Source organism: Cotesia typhae, unplaced genomic scaffold (genome assembly GCF_013202065.1).
Source record: "Cotesia typhae breed Kobodo isofemale line unplaced genomic scaffold, CoteBio_Ctyphae scaffold_152, whole genome shotgun sequence".
NCBI lineage: Eukaryota > Metazoa > Arthropoda > Insecta > Hymenoptera > Braconidae > Cotesia > Cotesia typhae.
Genome location: NW_027423776.1, coordinates 3429752 through 3442945, shown reverse-complemented (window position 1 = coordinate 3442945; position 13194 = coordinate 3429752). Strand labels below are relative to the sequence as shown.

At 30.7% G+C, this 13194-nt stretch overlaps 1 protein-coding gene across 2 annotated transcripts; it reads left to right on the top strand.

The window, feature by feature from the left end:
- The first annotated feature begins 3142 nt into the window (after positions 1 to 3142).
- Positions 3143 to 7051, top strand: LOC141535711 (uncharacterized). 2 transcript variants are annotated; one of them, XM_074255802.1, is made up of 8 exons: positions 3143 to 3772; positions 4432 to 4573; positions 4675 to 4809; positions 5607 to 5800; positions 5867 to 6108; positions 6192 to 6617; positions 6693 to 6744; positions 6839 to 7051. In XM_074255802.1, exons 1-8 carry the CDS (start codon positions 3209 to 3211, stop codon positions 6869 to 6871), a joined length of 1788 nt encoding a protein of 595 aa, XP_074111903.1. In that variant the 5' UTR covers positions 3143 to 3208; the 3' UTR covers positions 6872 to 7051. The 2 variants fall into 2 exon arrangements, with proteins under 2 accessions (XP_074111903.1, XP_074111902.1); XM_074255801.1 differs by having other exon boundaries at positions 3152 to 3772; positions 6693 to 7051.
- The last annotated feature ends 6143 nt before the right edge of the window (positions 7052 to 13194 follow it).

Below are 13194 nucleotides of genomic sequence, written 5' to 3'. Positions count from 1 at the left end.
ACTTGGAAAGAAACATTTTTCAAGTTTGTTAATTTTTTAATTTATAAAAATATTTAAAGTAGATATTTATGTCATAAGGCTGTGAAGTGGCGGTTTTCTGACAGCGACGACATTTCGATATGAGCTTAAGGTTTGCGGCAGGAAGGTTCGAAACTGGCGTAATTTTAACAACCGAGGAGTAGCCGAGGATGGAAATTTACGCTCGTTTTCGAACATTCGCGTCACAAACATTGAAGCGAATATCGAAAAAAAGTTGTTGTCAAAATTGCCACTTAACGGCCGAATGACATACAATATTTTTTGTTATTATTGCTCCATAAGTTTAACTTTTGAAAGATAGAAGGCAAATAATGACATATTTAAATTTTATGAAGTTTCACGAGGGCAAAAAAACTTAATTTTGTATTAATTATCTGTTTATTAATATTTATTTATGGCGTGATTGTTATATTATTAATATTAAGTCCGCTTCATAATAAACTGCCAGCAGAGAAATAATTAACGCCATTCAATAGTAGCTGTTTAAAATTTACTCACAATCATTGGTCGATACACTAGAATGTAATTTTTTTTTTTAAATCTCTCTCAATTTCGTCTGGGTGTACTCAAAAAGTTTATAAAAAAAAGGAGAGGGTAAAACTTCACGGCCTAGGCCGTGAAAAAACGACGGTATGGTAGAGTCTCTAGAAAAGAGTCCCTTTACGGACGCTACCAAGCGCTCAAAAGTTGAACTTTTGGAGGGAGTAAAACAAAAAACATATTTCGACTATTATATTGATTGCTGCTATAACTTTACCGTAAATTATAATGATAAAAAAAAGTTCGATAATTTTTCAAGGATTACCAAGGTATTACATATTCCATCACACTAATTTTTAATGAACTCATATATCATTTTTAATTCGTCACACTTTCTATCAAATATTGAATTTCTCATTAAAATATATAATGATAAGATTGTAAACAGCACTTTTGCTTTCTTTGACTTCGATACTTTGGTCTTCTAAGTGCCTTTGAATAACCTACAAAAGCTAGTACTCCTATGCACCGATTAGATAACACGAAAGACGAGTCTTGAAGAGTCTTCTACAAACGCTCTATGAAAGAGCGTTTCGTTTTTGATAAATTTGAAGCAGTAGTGTAAGACAAAACTACTCGAGAAATTTCATATGGTCTTGTGATAAATTTATCAACATTTAGAACAAGACTAATGGGTAAAGCGACAAATAATTCACTTTTACACAAAGCATAAACGGGGTATTTACATTTGAATATCCCATTTAATAGTGACAGTGATGTGAATAATGATTCATTAGGTAATAATGTTCGTAGGTAGTGACTGAATTGACTTAATCACACCGATTAGACGGTGTATCAGGAGACTAGTCAGTTACAACGACGAGTACATTGTCGACTATGACTGCAACGTTGATGTCAATGGGAGCGATGTACCAAACGAAGTTTCGATTAGTACCGAGCTATATAACTAAGGTCATTGAAGTTCAATAGACCACGATAATTCTCTCATGACCCCATGACATTTCTAAGACACTTAAATTTTATTATTATTATCATAAACATGTAATCATTAATGTGAATAAATAATGAGTCATCTATTTTTAAGAAAGATATTTATAAATAGAGTAACGTAAATATTCGATATTATCGGAATAATCTGTTTAGATTTACATACAATTAATCTTGGACGGATTGAGATTAAAATTTACATTAAACCTTGAGCTTGTGACTTTGTTATGATAATAAAGATTGATTTTGATTATTAAAGCTATGTTTATCGGATAGAATGTATAATATAATTATGGATTGAAATTCTTAATGAATATTAAAAAATTATTTTTATGACTCTTGCATTTACTGTATTTTAGTTTGAAAAATAAATTACTTAGTAAAAAATTTTGTGTCAATGCGTCAAAAAATTTTGTGTTAAATATTTAACACTTTTTTGTGTTAATTTAACACTTTTTTATGTCAAATATTTAAAACTTTTTTATGTTTATTTAACACAATAAATGTTAAATTTACACATGGAAGTGTTAAATATTTAACACAAAATTTTTTGACGCAATGACGTAAAATTTTTTACTGTGTATGTGTAAAAAATTTTTTGATGTTCTGATAAGCACATGGATAACCTAATAAGAACAATCAGTTATTTCAGGCCATACATAAAAATATTTGGCTTCATGTGACAAGATAGTTTCTGATATCGGCAAACATTATTTTTTGACCAAAGATAGCGTTGAAAATGACTAACGAAAGGTGCTCAATCGTTGAATTGTCTGATTAAAAGAGAATTAAATTTAGGTGTTGAATTTTAAAATAACAGTAATTTTTTTGACTCTTAAAAAGCTTATCTGACCTTAATTTAATTAACTACTAGATAACTTTCTGTTTAATTAAATTAACATATTAACATAGAAAAATAAAAACTATGAACAAACCGGCGACGTTAGCCGAGTAGTCAAAGGCGCCGACCTATTAAGCACTCGAATTAACTCACCGGCCAAGCGTGGGTTCGAATCCCAAGCTAGTCTTAGAAACCAGCTTGGTTAAGATTTGAACCCTGCGCGGAGGTTAATATTCTCAAAACCTAAAAAGACCCCAACGTACTACTTTTAACAATCAAAGTCGGCGATATGACAACAGCAGTTCAAACCGACTCTAAATGAAAAATTAATTGAAAAAAAAAAAAAAATATGAACAATTATAATAAACTATATTTTTATTTTTTTATGCAACCTGAGATAGTTATGGTGACCTTGATCTTTTGGTAACACTTTCATTGTCATCTCATGGTCACGCAGTCACTGTCATCCCTTGATTATATTGGCATTCGTTAGTTGCCTCATTATGTAATCATTGTCGGCTTACTCATATTTGTAGCTGTATAAATAAATATAAGTGGTATGCAAAGTATGTATATCGATTCTTATATAAAGTCATTGATATGATCAATTATAAATAAATGAAGTGAACTGATGGATTACACTTCTTTAAATCAAAAATAGCCTTTACATCAGAGATTAAAAATCAATAAATTCCAAGCATTAGATAAAATATCGATTAAACTTCTAAATAGTATCATATCTACTTCTGAATAATTCTGTAACTACAGTTAAAACGTTACCAAGTGAATTAAATTTGTTTTATCAATTTACTAAAAATAAGTTTATCTGAACAATTAAAAATGACGCTAAAAATTTTCTCAAATCTTTTCACTTTTCTCATGGTACTAAATAACGTTCAATCTTTTAATTTGACCGACATTTATGATCTCAATTCAATAAACCATTTTTTCATTGATATCTCGACGAAAGTAGAAAATGAGTATCTCTCTAATGAATTAATAACTGACAGTGAAAAGAACATTATTTTAAACAAAATCGTGATTGATTTGATTGAAATGCTTACAAAATTAGACACCATAAAAAGTAACTTTGATGATAGTTACTTGGCCAAAGAATTCGATGGTTTGATGAAATCATTTGAAATTTATAACTTTAAACTTCGAGATTTTGAATCGAATTCATCTTTAATTGCACACACAAAAATTATAGACGAAAAACGTTCTACAATCGAAACTTATGCCAAATGGATAATTTCTTTTCAGAACGATACAGAGTTGCAAAATTTAATAAATTTTTGTCCATTCATCTCGCGAAGTATTGAACACATCAATAGTGTTTTTCATTCTGATTCCATCGCTGAAGTATTTAATGAAATGATTGATAACATTTCGAAGAAAATAGAGGTAAGTTGAAACACCAAATTATCTATGTTAAATGAAACCGTCGTTGGTCGCATGCATTTTTCAGTGGAGTTAGGTCACGTGATGAGCGTTGCACCGTCGTGTTATTTAAATGGGACAACAGCGACATATATTCGTAGCGGAATTTAAAAAAGTTTCTACCGCTCATTGGCATAAAACACCGCTTTTCCATTTTCCGTGTTGAAAATTTAATTTCTTATATTTTATTGGTAATATTTTCAAAATAGTTAAAAGGAATTAATTTTTTTTTTCAAAATTTTATTTTGAAGTATTGTTAAAAAAAAAAAAAAAAAATGAAATGTAAAAAATATATAAAATTCGAATTTTAGCAAAAATTAAAAAACGCTTTATTAATTTTTTAGAAAGTCAGAACAATTTTTTTTTATTTTTTTTCAATAAAAAAAGTAATATTTTACTCCGCGGAGTAAAGTCTATTAGTAATATATTTTAAATACGTCTCAGAGTGAATTGCACTCCCAAAATGAATAAATCAATTGATAATCATTCACTCCGCATTCACTCCACATTCACTCCGCATTCACTTCGAACATTTTTCACAGTGTAAATACTTTGAGTGTAAAAAAAAATGATCTTCCTACTTTAGCATCGTCGTTTAATTTTAATTAACACTATTTAAACAGACTAATAAGTACAATATTTGTGATCAACGAAGCTCATTAAACGAAGGATGGTTTTTTTACTATCGGCAAACAATGACTGCCTTTCTCAAAAAAATGGTGATCTATTACTATTTCGGAGTTATAGACGCAAGATGTAAAAACGGTGATTGTAGTAACACATTAAAAAAGTGTTATTCAAATTAAATCTTCATATTTATTAGTACAGATTGGAAATTAAAGTAGTATCTTTGCTTCATATTCTAGAACAAGAAAATGATGCTATGACATTTTTGAAAACAAATTCAATCGAAATTTTAACGAAGAGTATGGAATCGTTGAAGCAGTTACAACAAATAAATTATTATATGTATCAATGTGATGCATTTGATCTTAAAAAAGGTAATTATAAATACTAGTAGGGGCGAATGGGGTTAATTGAACTACGGGGGAATTGAACCATTCGAATTAATAAATCGAAAAAATTGAAAAAATTTATAATCCTCAACTTTGTTTATAGTGATATAATAGTTTATTTATTCATTATTTACTATTAATTGTTATAAAATTATATGGGGTCGATTGAACCAGCAGTCCCGGGGACGATTGAACCATACGGAGAAACATGGGACATGCGCGCGCATCTTGACTCTACGTGAAAAAACTCAGGAAAATAACCTAACAATTTAATGTACTGAATTTGTAATGAAAATTATTTTTAAATTGATTTTTAATTTATTCAATATAATATCTGTTCATTAAAACGGTGCAACAGGTATATTAGCAAGTAACAATTAATATATTATTTATTAACAGTTCGAGTTTGAGTTTTAAATGTTATTGGTTCAATTAACCCCAAGCAGTGGTTCAACTGCCCCCGAGCGGGGGTCAATTGAACCATTCGACGTGTTTGGATAAATTAATAATTTTTTTTAATTCACGTTGTTTATTGACTAATTTATGTATTGATAATGATAGTAGACATAATAAACTACCATTCCAAGAAAAAAAAATTATTATTTAATTTTAATTCGAATAGTAAAAAATTACTAAACTTTTTTTGGTTGAATTGACCCTCTTCTCCCCTACTTATAAATTGAGGCAAATAAGTGACTGTTCTTGAAAATATGTTGGTGTATCAACTTTCGATGAGCATATCGATGTTAATAATGTTGTTAATAAGATGAAAATTTATTTAGGTAAGATCTATGGAGGATATTATGAATTGGAAAGGATGATTCAGACAATAGTGATTAACGAAAGAGATTTAAGTACTGAGCAATCATGTCAGCATAATTGCAAACTTGATAGAATGGAAGGTAACATAAATCATACAGAATGTAGAGAATTATATGATTGTCGGTTTATGAGTTATGGTTTTCATATGTGCAATGTGAGTATTAAGTATTTTAGTAAGAAAGAATGATTACGAATTGACGAGTTACTTATTTGGAAATAGGAAAAAAAAGAAAGTACAAGACGCTACAAATGGTTCAGAAATAAACACGATGTCTATTTTGGCCCAGGACATGAAAAGAAATGTAACAGGAAAATTAAGGGACTCGGCAGTTATCTTGACTTTTTCCAACTGCGCCATTGTGATTACTGTGTATGCACTTGTGTGGCACAACCCAAGCGATCAACTAATGTTGTCACGGCTATCAGTTTCAGAGAACAAGTTACAAATATCCACCAAAACATGTTAAGTATTAATAATCATGAGAAGTATAATTCATTAAACGCATAAATAATCATCAAAAACGCATTAACAATATTTTTTGTAGGATTGTTGTCGGTGTAAGATTTGTGAAGAAAGACTTCATGATACATGTTCAAATAAAAGAAAGGCAACTGAGAAGACGTGGATTGAATGACTCAGGTACCTGGAAAGAGCTGGAAAGTTTTGATGTCAATGAGAAGACTGGAACATTTTTTTTTATTAATAACAACACCGAAAGTCCACTGTTTGTCGGAATTGATTATGGCCACCCGAAGATCATTAACTTTGATGATTTAATTGCACCTAAAGGTTTTGTTGTAACAGGTGTTAGATTAGGATTCGTAGAAAACGCACTTGATTATCGAAAATTCAAAACGAAACCTATTGAACTACAAATTAGAGTAACCCCATACGATTATATTCAAGGACAGCTTATTGATCTTGATAAAACCTATTGGATGACTCCGGAACATCAAAGTCACTCTTTTAGGTATTGTTTTTTTTAATCTTCTTTATCATACGAACTTTAATCGATATGATTAACTAATCCATTATTGTTTTTTAGAAATGAGTTGGTCTTAGTTAATTCTGATATTCCTACAAAATCTTTACAAAATGTAATTGACTCAAAAACAAACCAATTTATCAAATTTCAAACTTCGGATTTAAAGAAAGATGCAGGACAATCAACAGTGCCATTTTTTGATGCAGGAGAAGCAGAAGGCTACCCTAATTTTCCATTAGGAGGTATTGGAATTATTCATCGTAGGCAGGAAGGATTCGGTGGATTTTTAGCGTTTAGAATTTTTGAATTAGACCTTTCGATGTACTTCAAATCGTAATTTAATGCTTTTTTATTTAAAGGCTTATTTTTGTGTTGTTGAACTTTACTTTATTTTTAATTATAACTACCATTCAAAACCATATTTGGATTTACTTTAATCGCTTATTAATTATCACTGATTATTATTGATTATCTAATGAAGTACCAAGAAAATGTCGTTTCCCCAAAAAATTGATGAGAGTTTTTAAGTACTTTTATAAATGATGTAATTGATCCTTTATCATGCTGACTTAAATGCAGCAAGAGTCTCCAAATTGCTCGAATTCTCTCTGTACTTGCCAGACCTACATACTCCAGCTAGATACCTTTTGCTGAGGTTCCCGTTCAAAAACAAACGCTTGATAGCACAACCGAGACTGGCAAATAAATACAATTGCTACCTACATGCGAATAATCTTCTAACAAAATTTACCCCGAGCTTTACCTACCAACTTTGCAACCAAAAAGAACCTGACTCAATCGAGCACCCTCTGACAGTACGTCCTTTCTTCTCAAGCCTTAAGAATCATAAACTGTCGAATATACTACAGTGTAAGAAGCAAATTTCAGATATTCTATCCTCATCGGACCAAAAAACTTTGTATACGATTGTAAATTTTACCAACTAGTCTCTGCATCTTAGAAATTGGGTCCTACAACTCTAATTGTTTTCTCTATCCAATTTTAATCTCTTTTTACGTTTTTAAACTGTACCCATGACATTATTCTTCTTTATTTTTATAACATTGCTCACAAATGTAAATATGTTTATATATTGTTTTCATATGCAAATTTAGTTATGTTACCACTTTGCTGAAAACATGTGTATAATTGTTCAATGCAATAAATCAATAATAAAAAAAAAATAAATGATGTAGTTGAAAGAGTTAAGCCTGAGGTGTTAAGATCTGAAATAATAATACTAATTTTTTCTTACTCTCCGGAGACGCTTATCTCAAATTAGATTTTAATTGAATGGACTGAAAAAAAATTAACTCGATTCAAGAAAAAAATTTTTGAACCACAAAAATAATTATAAAGAGCTTTATCATTCTGTTTTAGATGGAAAAGTTTTTGAACGGAGAAATTTTTTTTGATATAAATAAATTTGACTTGATTCTACAACTTTTCACCTTCATTCGTATAACAATGATACTCTTTAATATTACTTTCTTGATTCAAAAATTTTTCTCGAATCAAGTTAATTTTTTTTGACTTACGACGTAGAAGTTGACGTACGAGTTTTTATAAAAAAATAAAAAATTCAAAAAGTATGACAAATCATTTTTTTAATCTCATACATCGCCTGATATGGCTAAGTATCCATATGACATACGGTATCAAGCCATAAATGGCTTGGTATAAAAATTAACCATAAGTAGCCTTACAATCAGATAATTTATCGAAAGAACTGATTAAGAGAATAATAACAATCAAGATGACGTTTATGATGATAATAATTACACTTCTCACAAAAATTAAGGGAGCAGAAAAAAAATCCAAATTTTTGGGGGATTTTCAACAGGCTGTAACTTATACAAAAATGGTCGTACAGCAAAAAAAAAAAAGCAAATTGTAGCTCTAAGTGTTTTGTTTTTGGATCTGAGTTTGAAATATTTTTTTGAAAATATTTTTCGAGTAATCATAAGAAAACCACCGAAAAAAAAATTTTCGAAATTTTTTTGGTTTTTTTTTTTAATCTACGGACGTGGAAAAAATTTTTTCGACTCAACCTCCATATGGACCGGATAGCTTGTTTATTCAGATTTAATTTCGTTTTTTTAAAATCTCGATACGAGCATTTCTCGCTGAGATATCGATGTTTGAATGGAAAAAGATCATTTTGTCTTTGATTACCAATATCTCAGCAACCAATGATTGCACAGAAATTTTGAGGTTGGTTTTAAAAACTTGAATAAATTCTCTACAAGGATTGGCAATTGAATTTTGAAAAAAATTTTTTTCAATCATTACATGAATTTGAAAAAGCATCCAAAAAAGGGCTTTTTGTCGTTTTTTGGAAAATCAAGCACCCAATCAAAAATATTGCGGAAACCACTGACGTTAAGTGTGCCTCTTATTGTTCAATATACCCACAAAAACCCTACAAAGTTTCAATTCAATCCAGCCAACCGTTTTTTTTTCCCCACTTGATCGAATTTTTGAAAAAATTAAAGAAGCAAGAATTTCGCTCTGAAAATGTCATAATTTTTATCAAAAATGAAAAAAAATTTTTTTTTTCATTTTTCTCTCAATTCTGTATTAGTGACTTGAAAAATTTAAGGAAAAAAAAAAAAAATCGTAAATTTTTGAGAAAAAAAAAAATTTTTTTTAATTTTTTTTCAATTGGCCCAAATCAAAAAAAATGTAGCGACTCACTTTCTCACCGATTTTACTCTTCCGCACTTTAAGTTTCCTAGTCACAGATTAATTGAATAAATTAAAAGTTGATACCCCCAAGGCAAGTCGAATATTCGTTCTACGAATATTGGGACAATAATTTTTTCGTGCGAATTCCAACAGTGTCTAAAAAAAAACAGTTTTTCTTAAAACTAACCTGCTTTCTTGGTAATCGAGCCAATCATCAGTTTTTCTCAAAACTACCGTATTTTTTAATTTTTAGAAAAGCAAATTAACTGAGTTTTTGCAAACTTTAGTTTTTTTTTAAATTTTTTTCATAATGCCTAGGCGGCATTTATCCGCGCCACAAGTCGCTCAGATAGTGACTCTAGTGGAAGAAGGGTACAATTACCGACAAGTCGGGGATCGTATGGACGTTAGTTCATCTGTCGTATCTCGCGCATACAATCGGTATTTGGAAACCGGTGGTTATCAACGACGAGTTGGCCAAGGTCGTCGTCGCGCAACAAATCCTCGTGATGACCGAGCGATCGTTCGGCGCGTTCGTCAAGAACCTTTCGTTCCTGCGAACGTTGTCGCCCGAAATTTTCCGAACCGTCGACAACAACAACAACAACAGCAACAACAACGACGACGACGACAACAACAACCGCGGAACATTTCAGTTCAAACGGTTCGAAATCGTCTCCGTGAGACTGGAGTGCGATCAAGAAGTGCCGCCCGAGTACCGATGTTATCACCCATACATCGTCGAAACCGTCTGGCTTACGCTCGTCAACATGTTCATTGGACCGTAAGGCAATGGAACAATGTTTTGTTTTCTGATGAGTGTCGGGTATGCCTGTTTAGAAATGACCGAGACCCCGAGTTTGGCGCCGTCAGGGAGAGCGTTTTTCACGTAACTTCACTCGACCGGTAGCTGCTTACAACGGAGGGTCGGTGATGGTTTGGGGAGGAGTTTCGAGATTTTCACGAACTCCTTTGGTAATCGTCCACGAAAATCTAAACGCTACGCGTTACATTAATCAGATCTTACGACCTGTTGTCTTGCCTCTACGGCAGCAAACTAGAGGTTTTATTTTTATGCAAGACAATGCCCGGCCTCACACAGCAAACGTCACCCGTCGGTTTTTCCAAAGACACGACATAACGTTGTTAAGGCATCCAGCGGTAAGCCCTGATCTTAACCCTATCGAGCACGTCTGGGATATCCTGAAGCGCCGATTGCGCCAGAATTATCCCAATTTACGAACGTTAGCTCGTAACGAAAATTTTTTTTCATTTTTGATAAAAATTATGACATTTTCAGAGCGAAATTCTTGCTCCTTTAATTTTTTCAAAAATTCGATCAAGTGGAAAAAAAAACGGTTGGCTGGATTGAATTGAAACTTTGTAGGGTTTTTGTGGGTATATTGAACAATAAGAGGCACACTTAACGTCAGTGGTTTCCGCAATATTTTTGATTGGGTGCTTGATTTTCCAAAAACGACAAAAAGCCCTTTTTGGATGCTTTTTCAAATTCATGTAATGATTGAAAAAAATTTTTTTCAAAATTCAATTGCCAATCCTTGTAGAGAATTTATTCAAGTTTTTAAAACCAACCTCAAAATTTCTGTGCAATCATTGGTTGCTGAGATATTGGTAATCAAAGACAAAATGATCTTTTTCCATTCAAACATCGATATCTCAGCGAGAAATGCTCGTATCGAGATTTTAAAAAACGAAATTAAATCTGAATAAACAAGCTATCCGGTCCATATGGAGGTTGAGTCGAAAAAATTTTTCCACGTCCGTAGATTAAAAAAAAAAACCAAAAAAATTTCGAAAATTTTTTTCGGTGGTTTTCTTATGATTACTCGAAAAATATTTTCAAAAAAAATATTTCAAACTCAGATCCAAAAACAAAACACTTAGAGCTACAATTTGCTTTTTTTTTTTGCTGTACGACCATTTTTGTATAAGTTACAGCCTGTTGAAAATCCCCCAAAAATTTGGATTTTTTTTCTGCTCCCTTAATTTTTGTGAGAAGTGTACATTACAATAAATAAGTCACTGAGTTATTTCTTTTTGAAGTAGTGTTTTATAAAATTATTTTAATTTATAATTAAACTACTTTTATAAAATTATTTTAATTTATAGCCACAATATAAAAATTTAACATAAATCTATAATTGAGATCCATCAATTCTATAAAAATTGTTATTACCAGTTAATTTATACAAAGTTATTGATTCCTGCGTAATTTCGATGAAAAAGAATATTCAAGTTATTTTTATTAAACTTTTAGTGTCTCTGACCTGCCGGACGTGATATATATCTTCTTAAAATAGTTATCATCTATACATAAAAAAATTATTGGTTTTCGTTTCCAAATATATAATCAAATTAATTAGAGGAGCACTTTAATTGTTGATCAGTAGTTATGAACAAACAACTTTATTTATGTCCAGAACATCGGTTTTGAAAGATGTTGAGAATTTTGTCCAAGTTTTTAATATTATTTGTTATACTTCCAAATGTAGAATCTCACAAAAAATTAAATATCTTTCATCTCAAATCAATAAATATTTATTTCAATAACGTTTATGAAAGAATAAAAATTAATTTCTTTGATGTTCAACCAATGATGCCGCGTGAGAAAAAAAGCGTTTTAGAACGTATCGCAAATGAATTTATCGATTCAATTAAAAAATTAAACCGAAGTGTAAGTGATTCAGAGTATGATAATTGGACGAAAGATTGAAAAAATTTGATCAAAATATTTGAAGGATACGCCTTAAAATCTAACAACTCTGTTTTGAATTCACGGTCAATTTCGCGTATATCTGCTATAGAAGATAACAGTTTTGTAGTAAATTCCTATGCCGCATTTGTAGGCTCTTATACAGATAATAGTAGCTTGAAGAATGTAATAGATATTTGTCCGTTTTTGCCTCACGTCTTAAAAAAATTTTAGTGTTGTTTATTCTAATTCAACACGAAAAAAAGAACACTTGAATTATTACAGTTTCATAATGTAGCGAGGCGCTTCTAACTCAAAACTTGAAGAATTACAGTTTCAAATAATAATTTTTACACGATCTTTAAAAGTTAGATTTTGAAACTGTAACTTTTAAAGATTGAACTGTTAGTATTAAAGATCGTTTACAAATTATTATTTGAAACTGTAACTTTTAAAGATTGAACTGTAAGTTTAAAAGATCGTGTAAAAATCATTATTTGAAACTGTAATTCTCCAAGTTTTGAGTTAGAAGCGCCACGCTACATTGTGAAACTGTAATAATTCAAGTGTTCTTTTTTCCGTGAATTGTGGATGAATTTAACAACTTAATGGATGACATTCTGGCGGAAGTAAGAGTAAGTGTCAATATTTCTAAATCATGGTTTGTATCTAGAATAACAATTTTGATAATTCACTACTGGTCCATACTTAATATATTCATTAGGGTGTGCCAAAATTCAATTTCCATGAAGAACCTTTTAAAATTGGAATTTTGAGTTCCGCTTTTAGCAGGAGCTATGTATGGGCATTTCCTAAGAGATTTTGGGGTGATACGATTTATTTGATTTTCATAGAATTTTTTAACAGGAGTTTAGTTTCGGTATTTCCGCTGAAATTTCAAATTTTAGTCGGAAGTACCCAACTAAATATCCTGTTAAAAATTTTATGAAAATCAAATAAATCGTCTCACCCCAAAATATCTTGGGAAATGCCCAAATACAGCTCCTGCTAAAAGCGGAACTCAAAATTCCAATTTTAAAAGGTTCTTCACGAAAATTGAATTTTTGCACACCCTAATATTCATTATAATTAAGTACAACAAGCTTCAGTTTATTCTAAATGAAATATTTCATTTAATTTTATTCAAGAAATATTTCAACA